The sequence below is a fragment of the Eptesicus fuscus genome, chromosome 6 (assembly GCF_027574615.1).
Source record: "Eptesicus fuscus isolate TK198812 chromosome 6, DD_ASM_mEF_20220401, whole genome shotgun sequence".
Taxonomy (NCBI): Eukaryota; Metazoa; Chordata; class Mammalia; order Chiroptera; family Vespertilionidae; genus Eptesicus; species Eptesicus fuscus.
The window spans coordinates 69,594,540-69,611,041 of NC_072478.1; the positions used below are offsets into that span (position 1 = coordinate 69,594,540).

At 49.8% G+C, this 16,502-nt stretch overlaps 1 protein-coding gene across 1 annotated transcript in view; it reads left to right on the forward strand.

Annotated features, from left to right (window-relative positions):
* The first annotated feature begins 712 nt into the window (after positions 1-712).
* Positions 713-16,502, forward strand: part of COL23A1 (collagen type XXIII alpha 1 chain) — a 260,225-nt gene continuing 244,435 nt past the window's right edge. Inside the window, exon 1 of the mRNA XM_028150086.2 lies at positions 713-1,174. Coding sequence (XP_028005887.2) covers positions 884-1,174 — 291 coding nt within the window. The 5' untranslated portion in view covers positions 713-883. The remainder of the gene's footprint in view (positions 1,175-16,502) is intronic.

Consider the following 16,502-nt stretch of genomic DNA (forward strand, 5'->3'; position numbering starts at 1 on the left):
GTTCTTTTTCTCCATCTTTTCCATTTTTAGTCTCAATTTTCTCAAATGGAAGCCCTCTCTAGGAGGGCTTACAAGTCTTTTAAAAGGCCTTGTCAGGGACAAGGTCTTACAATGTTTGTTTCCAGCACCACATGCCTGGCACATAATAAATGTAGAGAAATCAAGATTCTAAGATTAAGATTCTTTCTGCTTGGTGCAATCTCGACCCTGTCTCTGTGAGCGCGCTGCGATCACTTTCGGCCACCAAGTGGCGCTAAGGCGCCATCTAGGACGGACTCACTACGTTTTCCACAGGGTTTGAAGTTTTGAGCTTTTAAAAAATTGTCAGCATGGTTAATTCACAAGTTTAGAGGAATTTTCGCCAGGCATGAATAATGCTCCAGCCAGGGGTGGGCTGCAGAAGGCGCTCTGAGTCTCTGGGCGCATCTCAGACATCTTGGGATCGCAGTGGGAACTCCTACTGGGGGGTCGCAGAGGTGCCCGCGCGGGAGTGGGTGCAGCCCGGCGCCCGGGACATCTGAGGGCGGAGGTGCGTGCTGCACGCAGGGTCCGCCAGGCACGCGCCGGGGGCTCGGAGGAGCCAGCTCCCTTCCCGCTCCCGCCCCCTTGCCGCGCAGGGCTGACCGGGCCGCTCCTCCCCTGGGTGGGTCCCGGCTCCTTTTCTGGCAGAGTCTATCTGCATAGAGGAAACTGCCCAAAGTGGCTGTTGTGGAGCTGCTGGCGGAGGGGAAGGGGGCGTGCGCCGCGATCCGCCGCTGCCTGGAGCCCAAGCCCTGCGCCGGGCCGACCTCGTGCCTCGGGTTCTCTGCCCGCTCCCGGCGCGCTCGGTCTGCCACCCCAGCTCTGCACCGCCCCCTCGGACAGCACACGCAGAGATCGCGCCATGAGCCCGGGCGAGCGCGACGGCGGCAACACGCGGAAGGGCGGTCCGGCGGGCGGCGGCGGCGGCGGGGGTCGCCCGGCGATGGCGGTGGGAGCCTGGGCTGTGAGCGCGCTGTGCCTGCTGCTCTCCGTGGGCTCAGCGGCCGCCTGTCTGCTCCTGGGCGCCCAGGCGTCGGCGCTGCAGGGCCGGGTGGCAGCGCTCGAGGAGGAGCGGGAGCTGCTGCGGCGCACGGGGGTCCCGGGCGCCCTGTCTACCTGGGCGGAGCCGCACCTGGAGCGCCTGCTGCGCGAGGTGAGGAGCATTGGGGGCTATTCCTGGAAAGGTGTGCATGGGACTGGGGGGGGGAGTGTCCGTGCCCTGGGAGCCCCGGGCAGTGTGGCCGCCTCCCCGAGGAGGGTTTGCCCGCTAGTTCTGTGCACGCGAGTCCACCCTGGTGGCCTGCGCGAGGAGCTGAGGTCGGCAAAGTGCCGGCCCCGGAGGGGTCCTGCTGCCCCTACTCCAGCCTCAAGGCCGCGTTCCAGTGCTAGCGGCCTTGGGAAAAGTGAGTTAGAAGGGCCGTTTGGGGACGAGTAGAGGGACAGAGAGGATCCCGGGTGTGTGCGCCCTGGCCGGTTGCTTCCCGCCTGAGGTGGACACAGGGCTCCTCCGGCATAAGGAAGAGGCTCAAGGGGAAGTGTCTGGAGGTGACTCTCATCATTGGCAGCAGCTGCTCTTCCCAACGCTGGTGTACCTGGAGGGGCGTGGGACCCCAGCCAGCAGGCGGCCACGGTGGAGGAACGCCCCAGACAGACCCTAGGGCTGGGACCTGGAAGGGATCTGGTCAGCCCGGCCTGCGCACCCTGCACCCCCCGCCCCCCACCCCCCCCAGAAAAATTTGTTTCGAGGCAGCTCCATCCTGGAGGTGCTGTGCTCTGGAGCTGCTGCAGCTGGTTGCGCACTCCGTGCCACCGAGACCTGAAGGGATGCCCACATGAGACCGGTAGAGTGAGGGGAAGAGAAGCAGTCTGGGCCAGAAAACTGGGTGCCAATTTCAGGCTGCCTCCTGGGCCATGCAAATGCATCCGAGTTTTCTTGAAAGCATGTAAGACTCTGACGCTTCTGTTACAGTGGCTGCATTTGGGTCCTCAAGCCCTCCCCCAGCTTTTGTGCAGCAGTGCCTCTCCCCATAGAACCAGAGGGGCTGGACTGACTAGAGCTTTCCCGGCTGAGCCCAGCTTGCCTCCTGCGGCCTCCCCGTTTGAGCCATCCTCTTCCTCCTGGGAAAGGTGGATCCCAAGGGCCCTGCCCAAAGGGGCATCTTCCGTTGTAGCATGAAAAGCACATGTTTCAGGGTAGAGGAGAGGAAGGACGGGTCTGTTACTACCAACCCCCCGGAACCGTGCAGAGCTGTGATCTTTAAGTAAGGTATTCAGTGGTCTATCCATCATTGAGTGAATTTGGAATCTTTGGGGGGAATGGGAGAAGACTGCACCACACGTCCTAGTTCACCATACCTATTTCTTAGCACTTTAGTTTAAGCCAGCATTACATCTCTTCTTGCTTGGATTTAGGCAAAATTGCTGCTTCATGAAATGATTTCCTCTTTTTTCCTGGAAAGTGTCTGCAGACTTCAGAAATCTCTCCAGGGTCCTGCTTGGCAACTCCTGGTGATGGTTTCATAATTGCAGCCCATTATCTTTTGGCAAATCCCTAGAGACCAGAGTGTGGAACTGATTTATGAAAGGTCAGTAAAGTTTCTACCTGTTAGTGCTAGAACTGTGGCTATTCTTTTGGATAGGAGACCCCTCTGGGTATAAAAATAAACCGCAAGCCCGGATGGAGTAAATCAGAAATCCCAGGAGAACCTTTTGCAAAGAACTTGCCAATTGTGTTTATTCTAATGGGGGTGGGGGTTCTGGGAAAGCAGCCACTTCTGAGGAGTGTGGATGGATCCTGAGTCCTGAATTTGGAGGGTCGGCAGGGAGAGCAGTGGCTTCCTGCGGCACGGAGCAAACCAAAGTTCGTTCTCTCTCTCTCTCTCTCTCTCTCTCTCTCTCTCTCTCTCTCTCTCTCTCTCTCCACTAGGAAGGCAAAGGGAACATTTTGGAATCCTGGGATTTCCACTTCAGATTTGCTGCACAATTCAGCATTCTGACATTAGCATGTACACATCTCAGCACATCCTACAACTAACTAACTAAACTTGGTATCTGAGGGGCATGTGCTCAGAGTACTCACTGGCCAGTTTTTCCATCCCAGTGGAGCATCAGAGATGCCACGGTGTGAATGCACTTGGGGTTGAGCTTCTGGCTGTTTGCGTGCCCCCTGTGAAAGGTATCTGTCTCCCAGGGCCAAGCAGTTTCTGCTTCTACCCATTCTTCTCCCAGATGTCACTGTCTGGGGAATGTGCGCACCCTGGCTGGTGACCCTGAGAGTCCCTGGCAGAGATGAAGGGGCTGTGGGAGGCACATAATGGTGAGCTGGTAATTGGCTTTAAATAGATGGGAAGGTATTTTTTGAACACTATTAGATATAAAAGACAAATGAACTGAAAATAGCTTCAGGAAAGAACATTTGTACTTGAACATGTTTTTCAGTTCTAGTTTGTTTTCAGTGAAGCCTCTTTTAAGCTCGAGCTGAAGTAGTTGTGTATGTGAGAGTGCCTGCAGGTTGTCCTTTTACCAACAAGTTTGTTTTCAGAGTTTTGGAGGCAGAAACCACATCCAAATTAAAGAAGAGAAATCCTTACCAACCACATGCCACTTTAAAGACAGAAAAAGTTTATTTTAAATAAGCCAACAAAAGCCACTGTTAATATGGGGCCCACTGTGTTTGTTCCCTTGGGAACAGAACTATGAAATAACTTATTTGGGACTGGCTGATGTGCCTGACAATGGAGATCCAGAAGCTACAATAAGGGAATATTCATGTTAACTTGTGATTATCCTTCCATGCTATAAAATAAGAGAAATGGTTTTCAGTACATAAAAACAGGATTTTTGAGCAAGAATCATTAACAATAGTATCTTTAGTATGATCCAAAAATATAAATGCAAAACGAGCATCTGATATATGTTTTTAAGGCGCTTTAAGTAGGCTGCCTAAGTAATCAGCCCCCAATAGTTACACCTATAGTTACAGTATTACAAAAGCTTGAATTTTACTACAGTAAAAAGTTTAATTCAAGAATGAAAGAAACATTAAGTTGTATTCAGAAGTCATTTCCAGCTTACAGTGGACTTATTGTTGGCTGTTGGTCTTCCATTGTCCAGACCAGTCAGTTTAGAAAACAAGAAAAACCCAGAGACCAAGGGTAAAATTCAAGCACTTTCCTTCCCTACCATCAACTAGATATATTAGTTGTTACCGTAAAACCCAGAATCAACTGTAGCTTTTTCAGTCTCTGTCTGTCACTTGTCAGGACTGCTCTGTGGTGTACATTTTAATAAAGAGGCTCAGTTTTCAGTCCCGTGGCTAGAGATGGATAACTACATTTGTCCCCTTGACATTTCCTGGCACCCAAACCAAAAAAGTTTCTGTCCAATACTTCCTGGCATGCTCACTTTCTCTGCCTTTTTTTTTTTTTTGGGGGGGGGGGGGTGTGAGGCAGTTTGGGAGAGCTTCATAATAATAGCAGCATGATTAGATTGAGCCAACTGTCAGGGTATTCCTTTCACAAACATTTTTTAATTGTTAAATTAGACTTTTACATATTGGCTTTTTAAAAAATCTTTATTGTTGAGAGTATTACAGATGTCCCTCTTTTTCCCTCCCTTGCCCCCCTCCACCCAGTTCCCAGCCCTGCCCCAGGCCTTGGCCATCCTATTGTCGGTGTCCATAGGTAATGCATATATGCATATAAGATCTTGGTTTAATCTCTTCCCCCCCCCTCCCACTCCCCTTCCCTCTGAGAATTGTCAGTTTGCTCTATTTCCATGTCTCTGATTCTATTTTATTCATCAGTTTATTCTGTTCATTAGATTTCTTGTTTATTTTGATTTTTAGATTCAATTGTTGATAGGTATGTATTTGTTGCCATTTTGTTGTTCGTATTTTTTATCTTTTTATTCTACTTCTTAAAGAATACCCTTCAACATTTCATATAATACTGGTTTGGGGTGATGAACTCCTTTAGCTTTTTCTTGTCTGTGAAGCTCTTTATCTGACCTTCAATTCTAAATAATAGCTTTGCTGAGTAGAGTAATCTTGGTTGTAGGTCCTTGCTATTCCTCACTTTGAATATTTCTTGCCACTCCCTTCTGGCCTGTATAATTTCTGTTGAGAAATCAGCTGACAATCGTATGGGCATTCCCTTTAGGTAACTAACTGCTTTTCTCTTGTTGCTTTTAAGATTCTCTCTTTGTCTTTAGCCCGTGGCATTTTAATTATGATGTGTCTTGGTGTGGTTCTCTTGGATTCTTCTTGTTTAGGACTCTCTGTGCTTCCTGGATTTGTAAGTCTATTTCTTTCACCAGGTAGGGGAAGTTTTCTGTCATTATTTCTTCAAATAGGTTTTCAATATCTTGCTCTCTTCTTCTGGCACCCCTATAATGCAAATGTTGGTACGCTTGAAGTTGTCCCAGAGGCTCCTTACACTATCTTCATATTTTTGGGTTCTTTTTTTTTCTTTTTCTTTTTTTAATATATTTTATTGATTTTTTACACAGAGGAAGGGAGAGGGATAGAGGGTTAGAAACATCAATGAGAGAGAAACATCCATCAGCTGCCTCCTGCACACTTCCCACTGGGTATGTGTCCGCAACCAAGGTACATGCCCTTGACCGGAACCGAACCTGGGACCCTTGAGTCCGCAGGCCGACGTTCTATCCACTGAGCCAAACCGGTTAGGGCAGGGTTCTTTTTTTTCATTTTGCTCTTCTGGTTGGGTGTGTTTTGCTTCTTCATATTTCAAATCGTTGATTTGATTCTCAGAATCCTCTACTCTACTGTTGAATCCCAGTATATTATTCTTTATTTTAGTCAGTGTATGCTTAATTTCTGACTGGTCCTTTTCCATTTTTTTGGAGGTTTCTAGAAGATTCTTGAGTAAACTTAAAACTGTGGTTTTGAACTCTATATCCAGTAGTTTGCTTTCTTCCATTTCTTTCATTTGTGACATGTTTATTTGTCTCTGCATTTTGGCTGCTTCCCTGTGTTTGTTTCTATGTATTGGGTAGAGCTACTGTGTCTCCTTGAGTTGGTAGAGTGGCCTTGTGTAGTAGGTGTTCTATAGGGCCCAATGGCTCAGCCTCCCCAATCACCTGAAATGGACACTCTAAGTGCACCCCTTTGTGGGCTGTGTGCACAGTCTTGTAGTTGAGCCTTGATTGCTGTTGGTGTCACTGGGAGGAATTGACCTCCAGGCCAATTGACTGTGAGGACCAGCTGGACTACATTGAGAGAGCTGCTGTGCAGGAGACACCCCTATGGAGCAGGATTTGCTTCAGTGGGGCTTTAGTGCTCACTGAGTCTGCCCCTTGAGTGTGTCACTTATGGATGTATAGAGTTGTAATCTGATATGGTCTGACACTGACCACTGGGTACACTGGCTCTTGGGTCTCCAGGGAGCTGCAAAGTCAGCCTCTGCCTGGGGCCACCCAGAAGGAGCTACAGAGAGATCTGAAGATTCTTCCTCTTTATTGGGTTTGGAAGTGCCCAGGTGAGGCCCAGCTATGAAGCAAGGCAGGCTGGTGCTGGGTCTTGGACCTTTTATTGATAGGTTTGGGGCTCCCTGACCCAGCTGCAGCTTGTTTGAGAGATGTTAGCCTGAACAAGGACAGGCCATTCATATGCAAAAGCTGCTGCACACAGCTTGGGTGGGTTTGTAAATTAGATGAGGCGGCTCTTCAGGAATCACTAGGGCGGAGCAAACAGAAATGGCTGCCAGTCAGTCCTGCCACTGGGGAGGTCCCAGCACAGGAACAATGATCCCTGAGAGCACCTCTGTCTGGGAGAAAGTCGCTCCTGAGTTCCTGCCCCGATGCCTGACAATCCATTTCCTCCTCGTATGTGTCTGTGTTCCCCAGAGCCTCGCCCTGGTGCTGGGGCTCAGAGAAAGCAGGGCCTTGTAAGTTCAATTCATGGTGCCGGCCTTTTAAGAGGAACAGCTGGGTGTCCAGCAGCCTCTGTGTCCCTGAGCCCCAATCCACTGTGGTTTTTACAGCCCGTAGTTCTTACTTCCCATAGGGACTTCTTTTCCAAGCTCTGGGACCCTGGGCTGGGGGTCTGGTGTGGGGTTGGGACACCTAGCTCCTCCAAGAGGCCTCTGCAGAGACAATCTCCTTCCCGATTAAAAAAGCAGCACACATGGGTGCCAGACCAGCCCGTTCCGCACCTCCACACCTCCTACCAGTCTCAGTGTGCTTTCTTCTGTACTTGTCTAGTTGTAGGACTTCCATTCAGCCAGCTTTCCAGCAGTTCTGGATGTTGGTTGTTCTGTATTTTACTTGTAATTTTGATGTGGTTGTGGGAGGCGGCAAGTACAGGCATTTACCAGGCCACCATCGTCAAATCCTATGTATTGGCTTTGAAGATGCACGGCATTGCTCCTGAACTGAATGAATGTATACCGGCAGGCAGAGAAGGGTTTCAGTCCCGCCATAGCACTCACTCTGTCATCTAACCTCTTCAGCTTTCTAAGCCTCAACTTCCTCTTCCCAATATGCTGGTCACAACTGCCTGGGTAGTGACAAGCAAAGAAGATAACATGGAAGAAAGTGTTGGTCAGTAAGTGTGCTTTTGATGATGAGTAACGATACCTGAGTGTGGTCCCTTAAGCAATACAATCATGGAATTAGCCTGCAGAACCAGAGAAGCCTGGAAGTCATTCAGAAGATTGTGGGTTAGTTTAGTGACCTGACCACGATGGGTGCTGCAATTCTAAGCATGAGTCTTCACACAAGAGTAGCCAAGGTAGAAGGGAAGGAGGCAGGAAAAAGAGTCATCTTCTTGATTGGCTTTCTCTATTATTTGAGTCAGAGGGGAGATTCCCAGCACCTCTTGGCAGACTTCCCTCATAGCCAGAGCCAGGGCCCATGATCACCATTATCCTGTCACTGGCAAGGGTGGTGGAGCTGTGCACACCTCATGGGTACAGGGCCCCATACATGGTTTGAGGTGCACTGATTTCCTTGTTCCTCAGAGGGACTGGGCCAGTTGCCTCCAGCCCGAGCAGCCTCTTCCACTTGCCTGTACTTACAGCCTGTAGTTCTTACTTCCCATAGGGACTTCTTTTCCAAGCTCTGGGACCCTGCGCTGGGGGTCTGGTGTGGGGTTCAATCTTGAATCAATCTTGATTCATCCTCTGAGGCTGGGCATGTTGTGGCTTTTTGAGGAAAGAAGACTGAGAATGGCTAGGGGTCCGGTGAATGCCATTAAGTGTTGTTACCCCAGAGGAGGACGGAGCAGTATCCATTGACCTGCCACCATTTTCATAACCAAACCCCCTTCCACTGCAGTGTTTCCCAAGCTCCCTGCTCTGGGAACACTCTTCAGCCAAACAATTTCTGTTCCCCTCAGGGTCCACTCTCCAACTCTGCCTCCGTCCAGAGTCAAAGGCAAGGTTGCTGTGCTTGGGATTCTCTCTGGCCCAATCTCATGCTTTGCAGTGTATGGTCTTTAACCCTTAAGCAGATGCTGTTCTGATCCCACAGTGACTAGCTGGAGTGGCCTCCACGCTGGGAATGGCACTCTAAGGCCCGGCCTTCCAACTTTCCCCACATCAGACCGGGGGACGGTAATACTTATTCATCAGGCTGCAGCAAGTGGAAGAGGCTGCTCGGGCTGGAGGCAACTGGCCCAGTCCCCCTGAGGAACAAGGAGATCAGTGCACCTCAAACCATGTATGGGGCCCTGTACCCATGAGGTGTGCACAGGCAGCTCTGCTCCCGCTCCTCTCTGCACCCCCCTCAGCCATAGGCCCCTTGGCTTTCTCAGTGGCCCTATCTCGCCATGGCCTCCAAGTCCCCTGCCAGTGCATGTACAGTTAGGGTCATGGTCCCCAGAGCAGAATGTCCCTTTTACCCTCACTGATATCATCTCATGAGAGCCAGCCTTTCCAGATGCCTTTGGGTCCTTGTTCCTTCAAATAGCAGTGTGACAGATCCCTAACTCAGGCTGGCTTAAATTAAAAAGGGAATTTATTAGCTTGAGTAACTGAGAAGTCCAGGGAAATGCTGCTCGGGCACCGCTGGAGGCACCTTGATTTTGTGTTTCTCTGTACTGGCTCCACATTTCTCAAGATGCCCTTACTCTCCCAGGAAATGCAGGGCAGCTGCCAGCAGCTAGAGTTTCTCTTTCCCAGCGGCCCTGGCTGAAGCCCCCTGGTTCACCCTGAGGGTCAATATGGCCACTGAGGACAGTGGGGCAGCCTCTGACCTGCCAGGCTTGTGGGCGGGGTTCCCGTGTCACATGTGGGAACCTCACCGGTGCTGAAAGGACTGGGAGCGGAGGATGGTCCTAGAGGACAACTTGGAGGAGGAGAGGACACGGGGCTGGTAGATGACCATCCAAGGAATAATGAGAGAGGGGCTTGGGCAAGAAGCTGGAGCCACATTCTGGAGAAATTCCTACCTGATGTCTTGAAATCCAGGTAAAGGATTTTTGATCTAATGAGACAGGCAGTAAGTTGTCGGTTTTTGTTCTGTAGGCATATATATGTACTAGTGGCCTGGTGCACAGATTCGTGCACATTGAAAGGAAAATAATTACAATGGGGGGCTGGTCGCCCTCTGCGGGGAGATTGGGCCCCCACTTGCACCTGCCTTGGCCTGGCGCCGCCTGCTCACCTGCTCCACCATCCCACCACGGTCCCGCTCTCGTCGGGGCCCATGGGAGCCGGCAGCGCCTTCAGTGACGCCCACTGCCAGCGCTGCATTGCCGAAGCCCGCCATGTTCCGCGCCGCCCCCTGGTGGTCAGCGCACGTCATAGCGAGTAGTCGAACTCCTGGTTGAACAACCGCCTGAGGGGACAATTTGCATATTAGGCTTTTATTATATAGGATTGACACATTTGGGTTTATCTGAGGCAGTATTGAAATCTGCATTTCTCTCTGAATATAATGCACTTACAAAACGTGAACTTAATAAGTTGCAGAATAACTTAAAATTTTTGAAACTTCCCCACGACAGCCTCGTGAAATGTGGAAGAGAGAGGTTATTGTCCAGAGGGAGCAATGTGTCTGCGATGGAGGCAGTGACATGCTTGGGGCACACAGAGCCAGGCCTGGGCTCCCCCGGGTTTACAGGATGAAATAGGAGGGAGGAAGCGGAAGGATGGGCAGGCATCCTGTGTTTGAGTTCCGTGTCCAGCCTACAGCAGTGTGGGCGTGTCCCATGTCAGGGCCACCTGGTCCCAGGCCCACCTTCCTCTGCCCACTTTCATCGGCTTCCCGGGAAGTGTTCTCATGCAGACGGAGGCCCCGCTCCTCCGGCCTGGTCGAGGAGTCTTTGGGGCACCCTGATCCCGGTGACTTGGAACAGAGAGGTTCGAGTGCTTGGGCGTTGCCACAGCCTTGCCTGAAGCCGTGTGTCCTGGTGGCTTTGGGAGGCCTGGGTTTGGAAGAGGAAACATTTTGGACAAGGAGTCAGAGGCCACTGTCTTAGTCCATCCAGGCTGCTATAACTGGGTGGCAAAAACAACAACACACTTATTTCTCACAGTTCTGGAGGCAGATGCTGTGGTGAGAGCCTGCTTCCTGATTATAGAAGGCTGTCTTCTCACCGTGTCCCCACATGGCAGAGGGGGGTCCCTTTGATAAGGGCACCAATCCCCACCTCCTAACACCATCACCTGGGGGATTCGGTTTCAGTATAGGAATGTGTGGGGACACAAGCATTCAGTCCTCGGCAGCCACCGGCTGCCTGCTCGCTGTCTGGCCCGGGCTGGTCGTGGGCCCCTCAGAGCCTCGGTTCTCTCCACGTGAGGTGAGAACACGACTCAGGCTGCCCGGAGGAGTCGTGGTTCAGAGTAGAGAAGGGACGCCAGGTGGTATCTCTTGGGCAGCAGAGGGTGGTGAGCTCTGAGCACTGGGACCCACTGTCTTTTCCTTCCAGGGACCCCTGGTGGTGATATAATCCCCCACTTGCAGAGAAGCCCTCTCCCTCACCACACTTCTACAGGTTTCTCTCCTTTCTCTAGTTCTCACCCCACCAGGAGGCACTGCTCCGTGCCGGTGATGGAGAGTTCTTTCAAACCTGCTCTTTGCAGGGCAGGTGTAGACCCTTTTCTCTTTGCCCCTGGACACGCTCATCAGCTCTCCAGCGCTGCTGCTCCTGAGATGTGCCCACCTCCTTTACTGAGGATGTTAGTTCCAGTGTTGGGAACAGCACGCCAACTCAGCAACCCTTCCCCATCCTCCTTTAAAAAAATAAAGAAAAAAGAACCAAGCTGTAATATTGATTTAACACAATTAGGTTCTTGATAACCGCACCACTCTAAAACAAGGACTATTTAACTTTTGGCAGCATCCATTTCAATTCTTATCCATAGACAGATTTACACTTAACTAATTATTACCGCAGAGTATACACCATTTATCCCTTGCTTGTATATATTTCAAGCTAACAACAAAATTGCTGCAGCCCTGAACAGTGGTAGCACCAAAGGGTTCGATTCCCGGTCAAGGGCACGTACCTGGGTTGCAATTTTGCTCCCCACCCCCAGTCAGAGAGTGTGCGGGAGGCAACCAATTGATGTGCAATCTCACATCTCTCTCTCTCTCTCTCTCTCTCTCTCTCTCTCTCCTCCCACCCTCCCGTTCACTCTCTCTGAAAAGCAATGGAAAAAAATATCCTCTCATGAGGATTAACAAACCAAAACCAAAACCAAACAAAAACATTGTTGCAGGCCCAGACAATGTGACTCGACTCCGTTGGTTGAGCGTCATCCCCATGCACCAGGAGGTTGCTGTTCAGTTCCAGGTAGGACACATGCCTGGGTCGGGGCGTGCAGCAGGCAGCCAATGGCTATTTCTCTCTCTCTTTCCCTCTCCTTTTCCTTCTCTGGAATCAATAAACAAAACAAAACAAAACATTGTAGCAGATGCTGCACAATCTTTATAGTCATGTTTCATGACTGCAGAGGATCCCATCCATGGGATCTGCATCCTCGATCAACACAGCATCTAGGCTCCCTCCACATTCCTGTTGGCATAGATAACGGGACATAGAGTAACTGCCCATAGAGGAACATCTTCAGAATAAAGGAACATCTTTATTCTTTAGGACATAGAGTAACTGCCCATAGAGGAACATCTTCAGGGTTTTGTGTTTTTGTTTTGATTTTGGAACATCTAAGCTTGTCCGTGACATACGTGTTTATCTTCCTGGCATAGTCTGGAACTGTCACGCCATTGTGAAGTTATGCTTCAAGCTCTATGCTGAGCAAAGTAGATTCAATCCATCTTTTGGTTGAAATTTTATTTCAGGTGGATTTGTTGTTGTTAACGCAGAAAGCGTTTGATAACCAACAAAGCCTTAAAATAAGATTTGGGGAGACTCTGAAGATGTCTCAGAATTCGTCTCCTTTGCTGGTTCGGGGCAGAACCCTTTCCTGCGCAGCATTTGGCAGTGCCGAGCACTGCCTGGGTCCCCGCTGTGACTTCCAGTTCTGTGAACAAATGTAACTCAGTTAGGGGACGTTCTCCGGAGGCCACACACACCCTCCAGCTCTCTCGGTTCGATTTTCTCCATGTGTAGGATAGGGATTAATCTTTAATTGTTGACAAAGGCACTCAGAAGACATCCCTTCATCATATCCGGAAACATATTTTAGGAGTAAGCACGGACGATTGGGAGAAAAAATAAGTTTGCAGATGTCGTTTTAAAGAAAGGCACGGCAGTGCACTCCTAGAGGATTAGGGGGAACGATGAGGTCCCTCCCTTGTGCCTGCCCTGGGCAAAAGGGTTCACACACATTTCCCTGTTACATAACAGCCCCAGCCCAGCCCCCCACCCCGTGAGGTGGCCTTCCCTTCCCAGAGTGGGACCATGACTGGCCCCAGGTGGCAGCATATGCCAGAATCTGGGTAACCTGACTCCTAGTCCCCCGCCCTTTCTACAGTCGCCCTGCCAGATACCGCCCCCCCCCCCCCCCCCCAAAAAAAAGGGAAGCAATAGCAGTAGCTTCTTTCTGTCTGTGGACATCCTCCGTAGGTGGCAGACCCGTAGGGTGGAGGGCAAGACTTTAGCTTTAAGCCGACCTGGGTTCGCCTCTCATCCCTACCATTTCCCAGCTGTGTGACTTTGGGTAAATGGCTGGTTTTCCAAACTTCAGTTTGCCCATCTGTTAAATGGGGATTGTCATCCTTGCCCGAAGGTTTCTGTGGGGATTAACCCCGTTGATGTGCCCGAAGTGCTTCAGCACATCATACAAGTCCTGAACATGGCTGTTCTTATTAGAATGCTTTCTTTGACTGAGCCCAGAAGGAATGTCTGTCTAATTGGGGAGGGAGCCCCGTGGTTACACGGCTGACCTTAAGATCCTTTTAGCACTGGGATTCTGCCAGCCTATTAAGGCCATGCCGAAGTAGAAAAGGTGTGAACATATGTCCTGTTTCCGAGTCAATGATGGGGAAACGTGTCTTGTTGAAAAAAAGCAAAGATCAAATCAGCTTCATAACCCCATTTTTTTCTTTCTTTCATTTGAGCAACATTGCACATTTACGACCAAACTAAAAATGTAATTATTCTTGAAAATTAGTATATGGCTTTTTCATTGCGAAAGAGCTTCAAACACCTAGTAAATTCGCTTTGATTAATAGGTTTGTCCATTTTTGTGATTACTCAATGTAGTACAAACTTCCCCAAATGCTTGTGAGTAACCTGGTGAACCAGAAGCCTCACACACATCTGTTTCAGTTCACACTGGTAAATGAGAAAATTTTAATTTCTGATGTAGCCACAAAATTCAGGGGCGGGGGGTGGGGGGGGAAGTGCTTTCAAATGGGTAATGTCAACTTCTAAAACTGAATTCGCTTCCAACTTTGAATTGTGAAACAAATCATAAAGCAATTAGAATGTGTTCTTGTGTTTTAGAAGACAGTTTACATAAAATATACTCAACTTTGGGCCTCCGAGGAGGATCATCACATAAAAAAAGCAAAGTCTGTCCATTTATTTAACTACGCCTTTTTGTGTGATGTATGGGCTGTTATCATCTACAGCATCTTGTTTCCAGACCCAGGTGGTGGTGCAAATGAAGGATAAGGTCACATGGCAATGGGATTAGCGTGTGTGTGTGTTAGGGTGTATACGTGTGAGATCAAGTGTGCATACATGTCAGCATGCATGTGCACACACCCAAGTGAGTACATTGTGTGTGCACACATGTGAGTGCATCTGTGTGAGAGTGTGCACTCATGTGAGTGCATTGTGTGAGTGCACACGTGTGCACATATGTGCATGAGTGTGTTTGTGAATGTGAGTGTTTGTGTGGGGGGGAGTTATGGGGCATGTACGTGTGTGCTTGTGCACACGCAGGAACCATTGAAGGAAGCGGGAAGGGTGAGACCTGACCTCATCGCCTCACCACAGAAGTTGTCCCTGCCAAGTCCTCCTAAAAGCCTCTCCCACGGGGCCCGCACAGCTCAGGCTGCGGGCTCTGGAGTTAGAAGACTTGGGTTTGAGTCTGGACCTGCCTCCAATGAATTGGCTTTTCCAAGCCTCCACTTCCTCGTCTGCAAAAAGGGTGCTTCCCTTCATTTCTCTGAGAATGAAGTGATGCACTCTTCCCGGGAGAAGCTGCCAGTTCCCTTCTTGCCTGCTCCGTACTTTGCTAATCCTAGCAATCAGGTGGCTGCCAGGACTATTAGCATTCAGCGCTAGGGGTCTTCCCCGGGCACAATTCCTCCTCCTCCTTCCCCCTCCTGTAAGGAGACTCCCACCTTATAGGTCTGGCCTTGGATGAGCTGAGCGGGAAAGAGATGCCTCACTAATCAGTCTGCGGGACCTGCTGATGGGCTTTCCTTTAGCCCCTTCATTTCAGTCCCATTGGCGGGGCCTTCTTGAAATAGTTCTTGTTTGACAGTCTGAGTCCTGCCACTCCATGTCCCAGGGAGGTCATATTCTCAAGTTGGTCTCCCTCCCCTTGCTCATCAACCCTCAATGCCTCCCAGGCCAATAAGGTGAAATCTTCTCACTCAGCCCAGCATCCCAGTCCTCTGGGTCCTTTCCACCTCCTCTCACTTTATTCCCCTTGGGGCAGGTGGGGAATCTGAAGTAGGTAAGTGAAGGTGGGGTAGGGTGTCTGGGAGACCCCATCTCAGTCAGTTTGCTAGGGCTGCCTTAACAAAGTACCATAGTCTGAATGGCTTAAACAACACAAATTTCTTTCCTCACAGTTCTGGAGGCTAAAAGGCTGAGATCAAGGTGTCAGCAGAGTTAGTTTTTCCTGAGGCCTCTCTTTTTGGCTGGCAGATGGCCGTCTTCTCCCTGTGTCTACTCACTGCCTTTCCTCTATGCATGTCAGACTCCTAATCTCCTCTTCTTATCAGAATACCAGTCCCATTGGATATCAATAGTCACCTCATTTTATGTAATTGTCGCTTTAAAGACCCTATCTTCAAATACAGTCACATTCTTAAGGATGGGGGTTAGGACTCTAACATGTGAATTTAGGGGGGACATGACTCAGCCCCTAACACCATCTAATCAGACTTGACACATGAGGGGAAACCCCAGACACGGTGGCCAGGACCAAGAGAGCAGTGACCATGGGAAGCAGGTGGAACTCAGTGTTGGGATTTATTATTTTTAAAAAATATATTGATTTCAGAGAGGAAGGGAGAGAGAGTGAAACATCAATGATGAGAGAGAATCATTGGTCAGCTGCTTCTTGCATGCCCTCCACTGGGGATCAAGCCCGTAACCTGGGCATACGCCCAGACCTGGAATTGAACCGTGACCTCCTGGTTCATAGGTTGATGCTCAACCACTGAGCCATGCCGGCCAGGCTCAGTGTTGGGATTTAAACAGGCCAGACATGGTGGCTGGGCCTCTGGAGAAGACTAGCCATGGTGTGGAGAAGGCTTGGAAGCCATACACTGGAGCAGCCTGAGGCCTCTCCTCAATGGGTCAAAAGCCATGATGGAAACCATCTATTTCTATGGTGGGATTTCCTTGTCAGACCAGGGTGGAAAATCTCAGAAGGCAGGTTGGATGAGAAGTGAAGTGTGTTTGAAAAATAATGAGTGGGAACACAAATTAAGGATTTCTGAAGAATTGCATTTTGTTTGCAGACCAACCCTTTCAAAACACACTGAGGGACTGAGGGACTGAGCAGGGACCATTAAGGAAATGTTTGCCAATGTGGTTTGGAACAGAGTGACTCTGTGTGCCAGTGGGAGTCCCTGATTAAGCCCACATTCCTGAGAGAAAAGTGTCTGAGCTCCTGCCAAATGCTTGGGCAGGGCTAGCTGCTCTCACCCACCTGACTGTAGCAAGGTTTACCTGGCACTGAGGCGGAACCTGAAGCTTAGTGTGGTGAGCCCAGGATACCAGCTCCACAACCCCGGCCAAGCTTGTGGGAGCCGTGACTGGGGGTTTTGTTATTTGGCTTTCTTAGGTATATTTGGCATACAATTAACTGACATATTTTAAATGTACAATTAGATATGTCTTGACATGTACACACCTGTGAGAC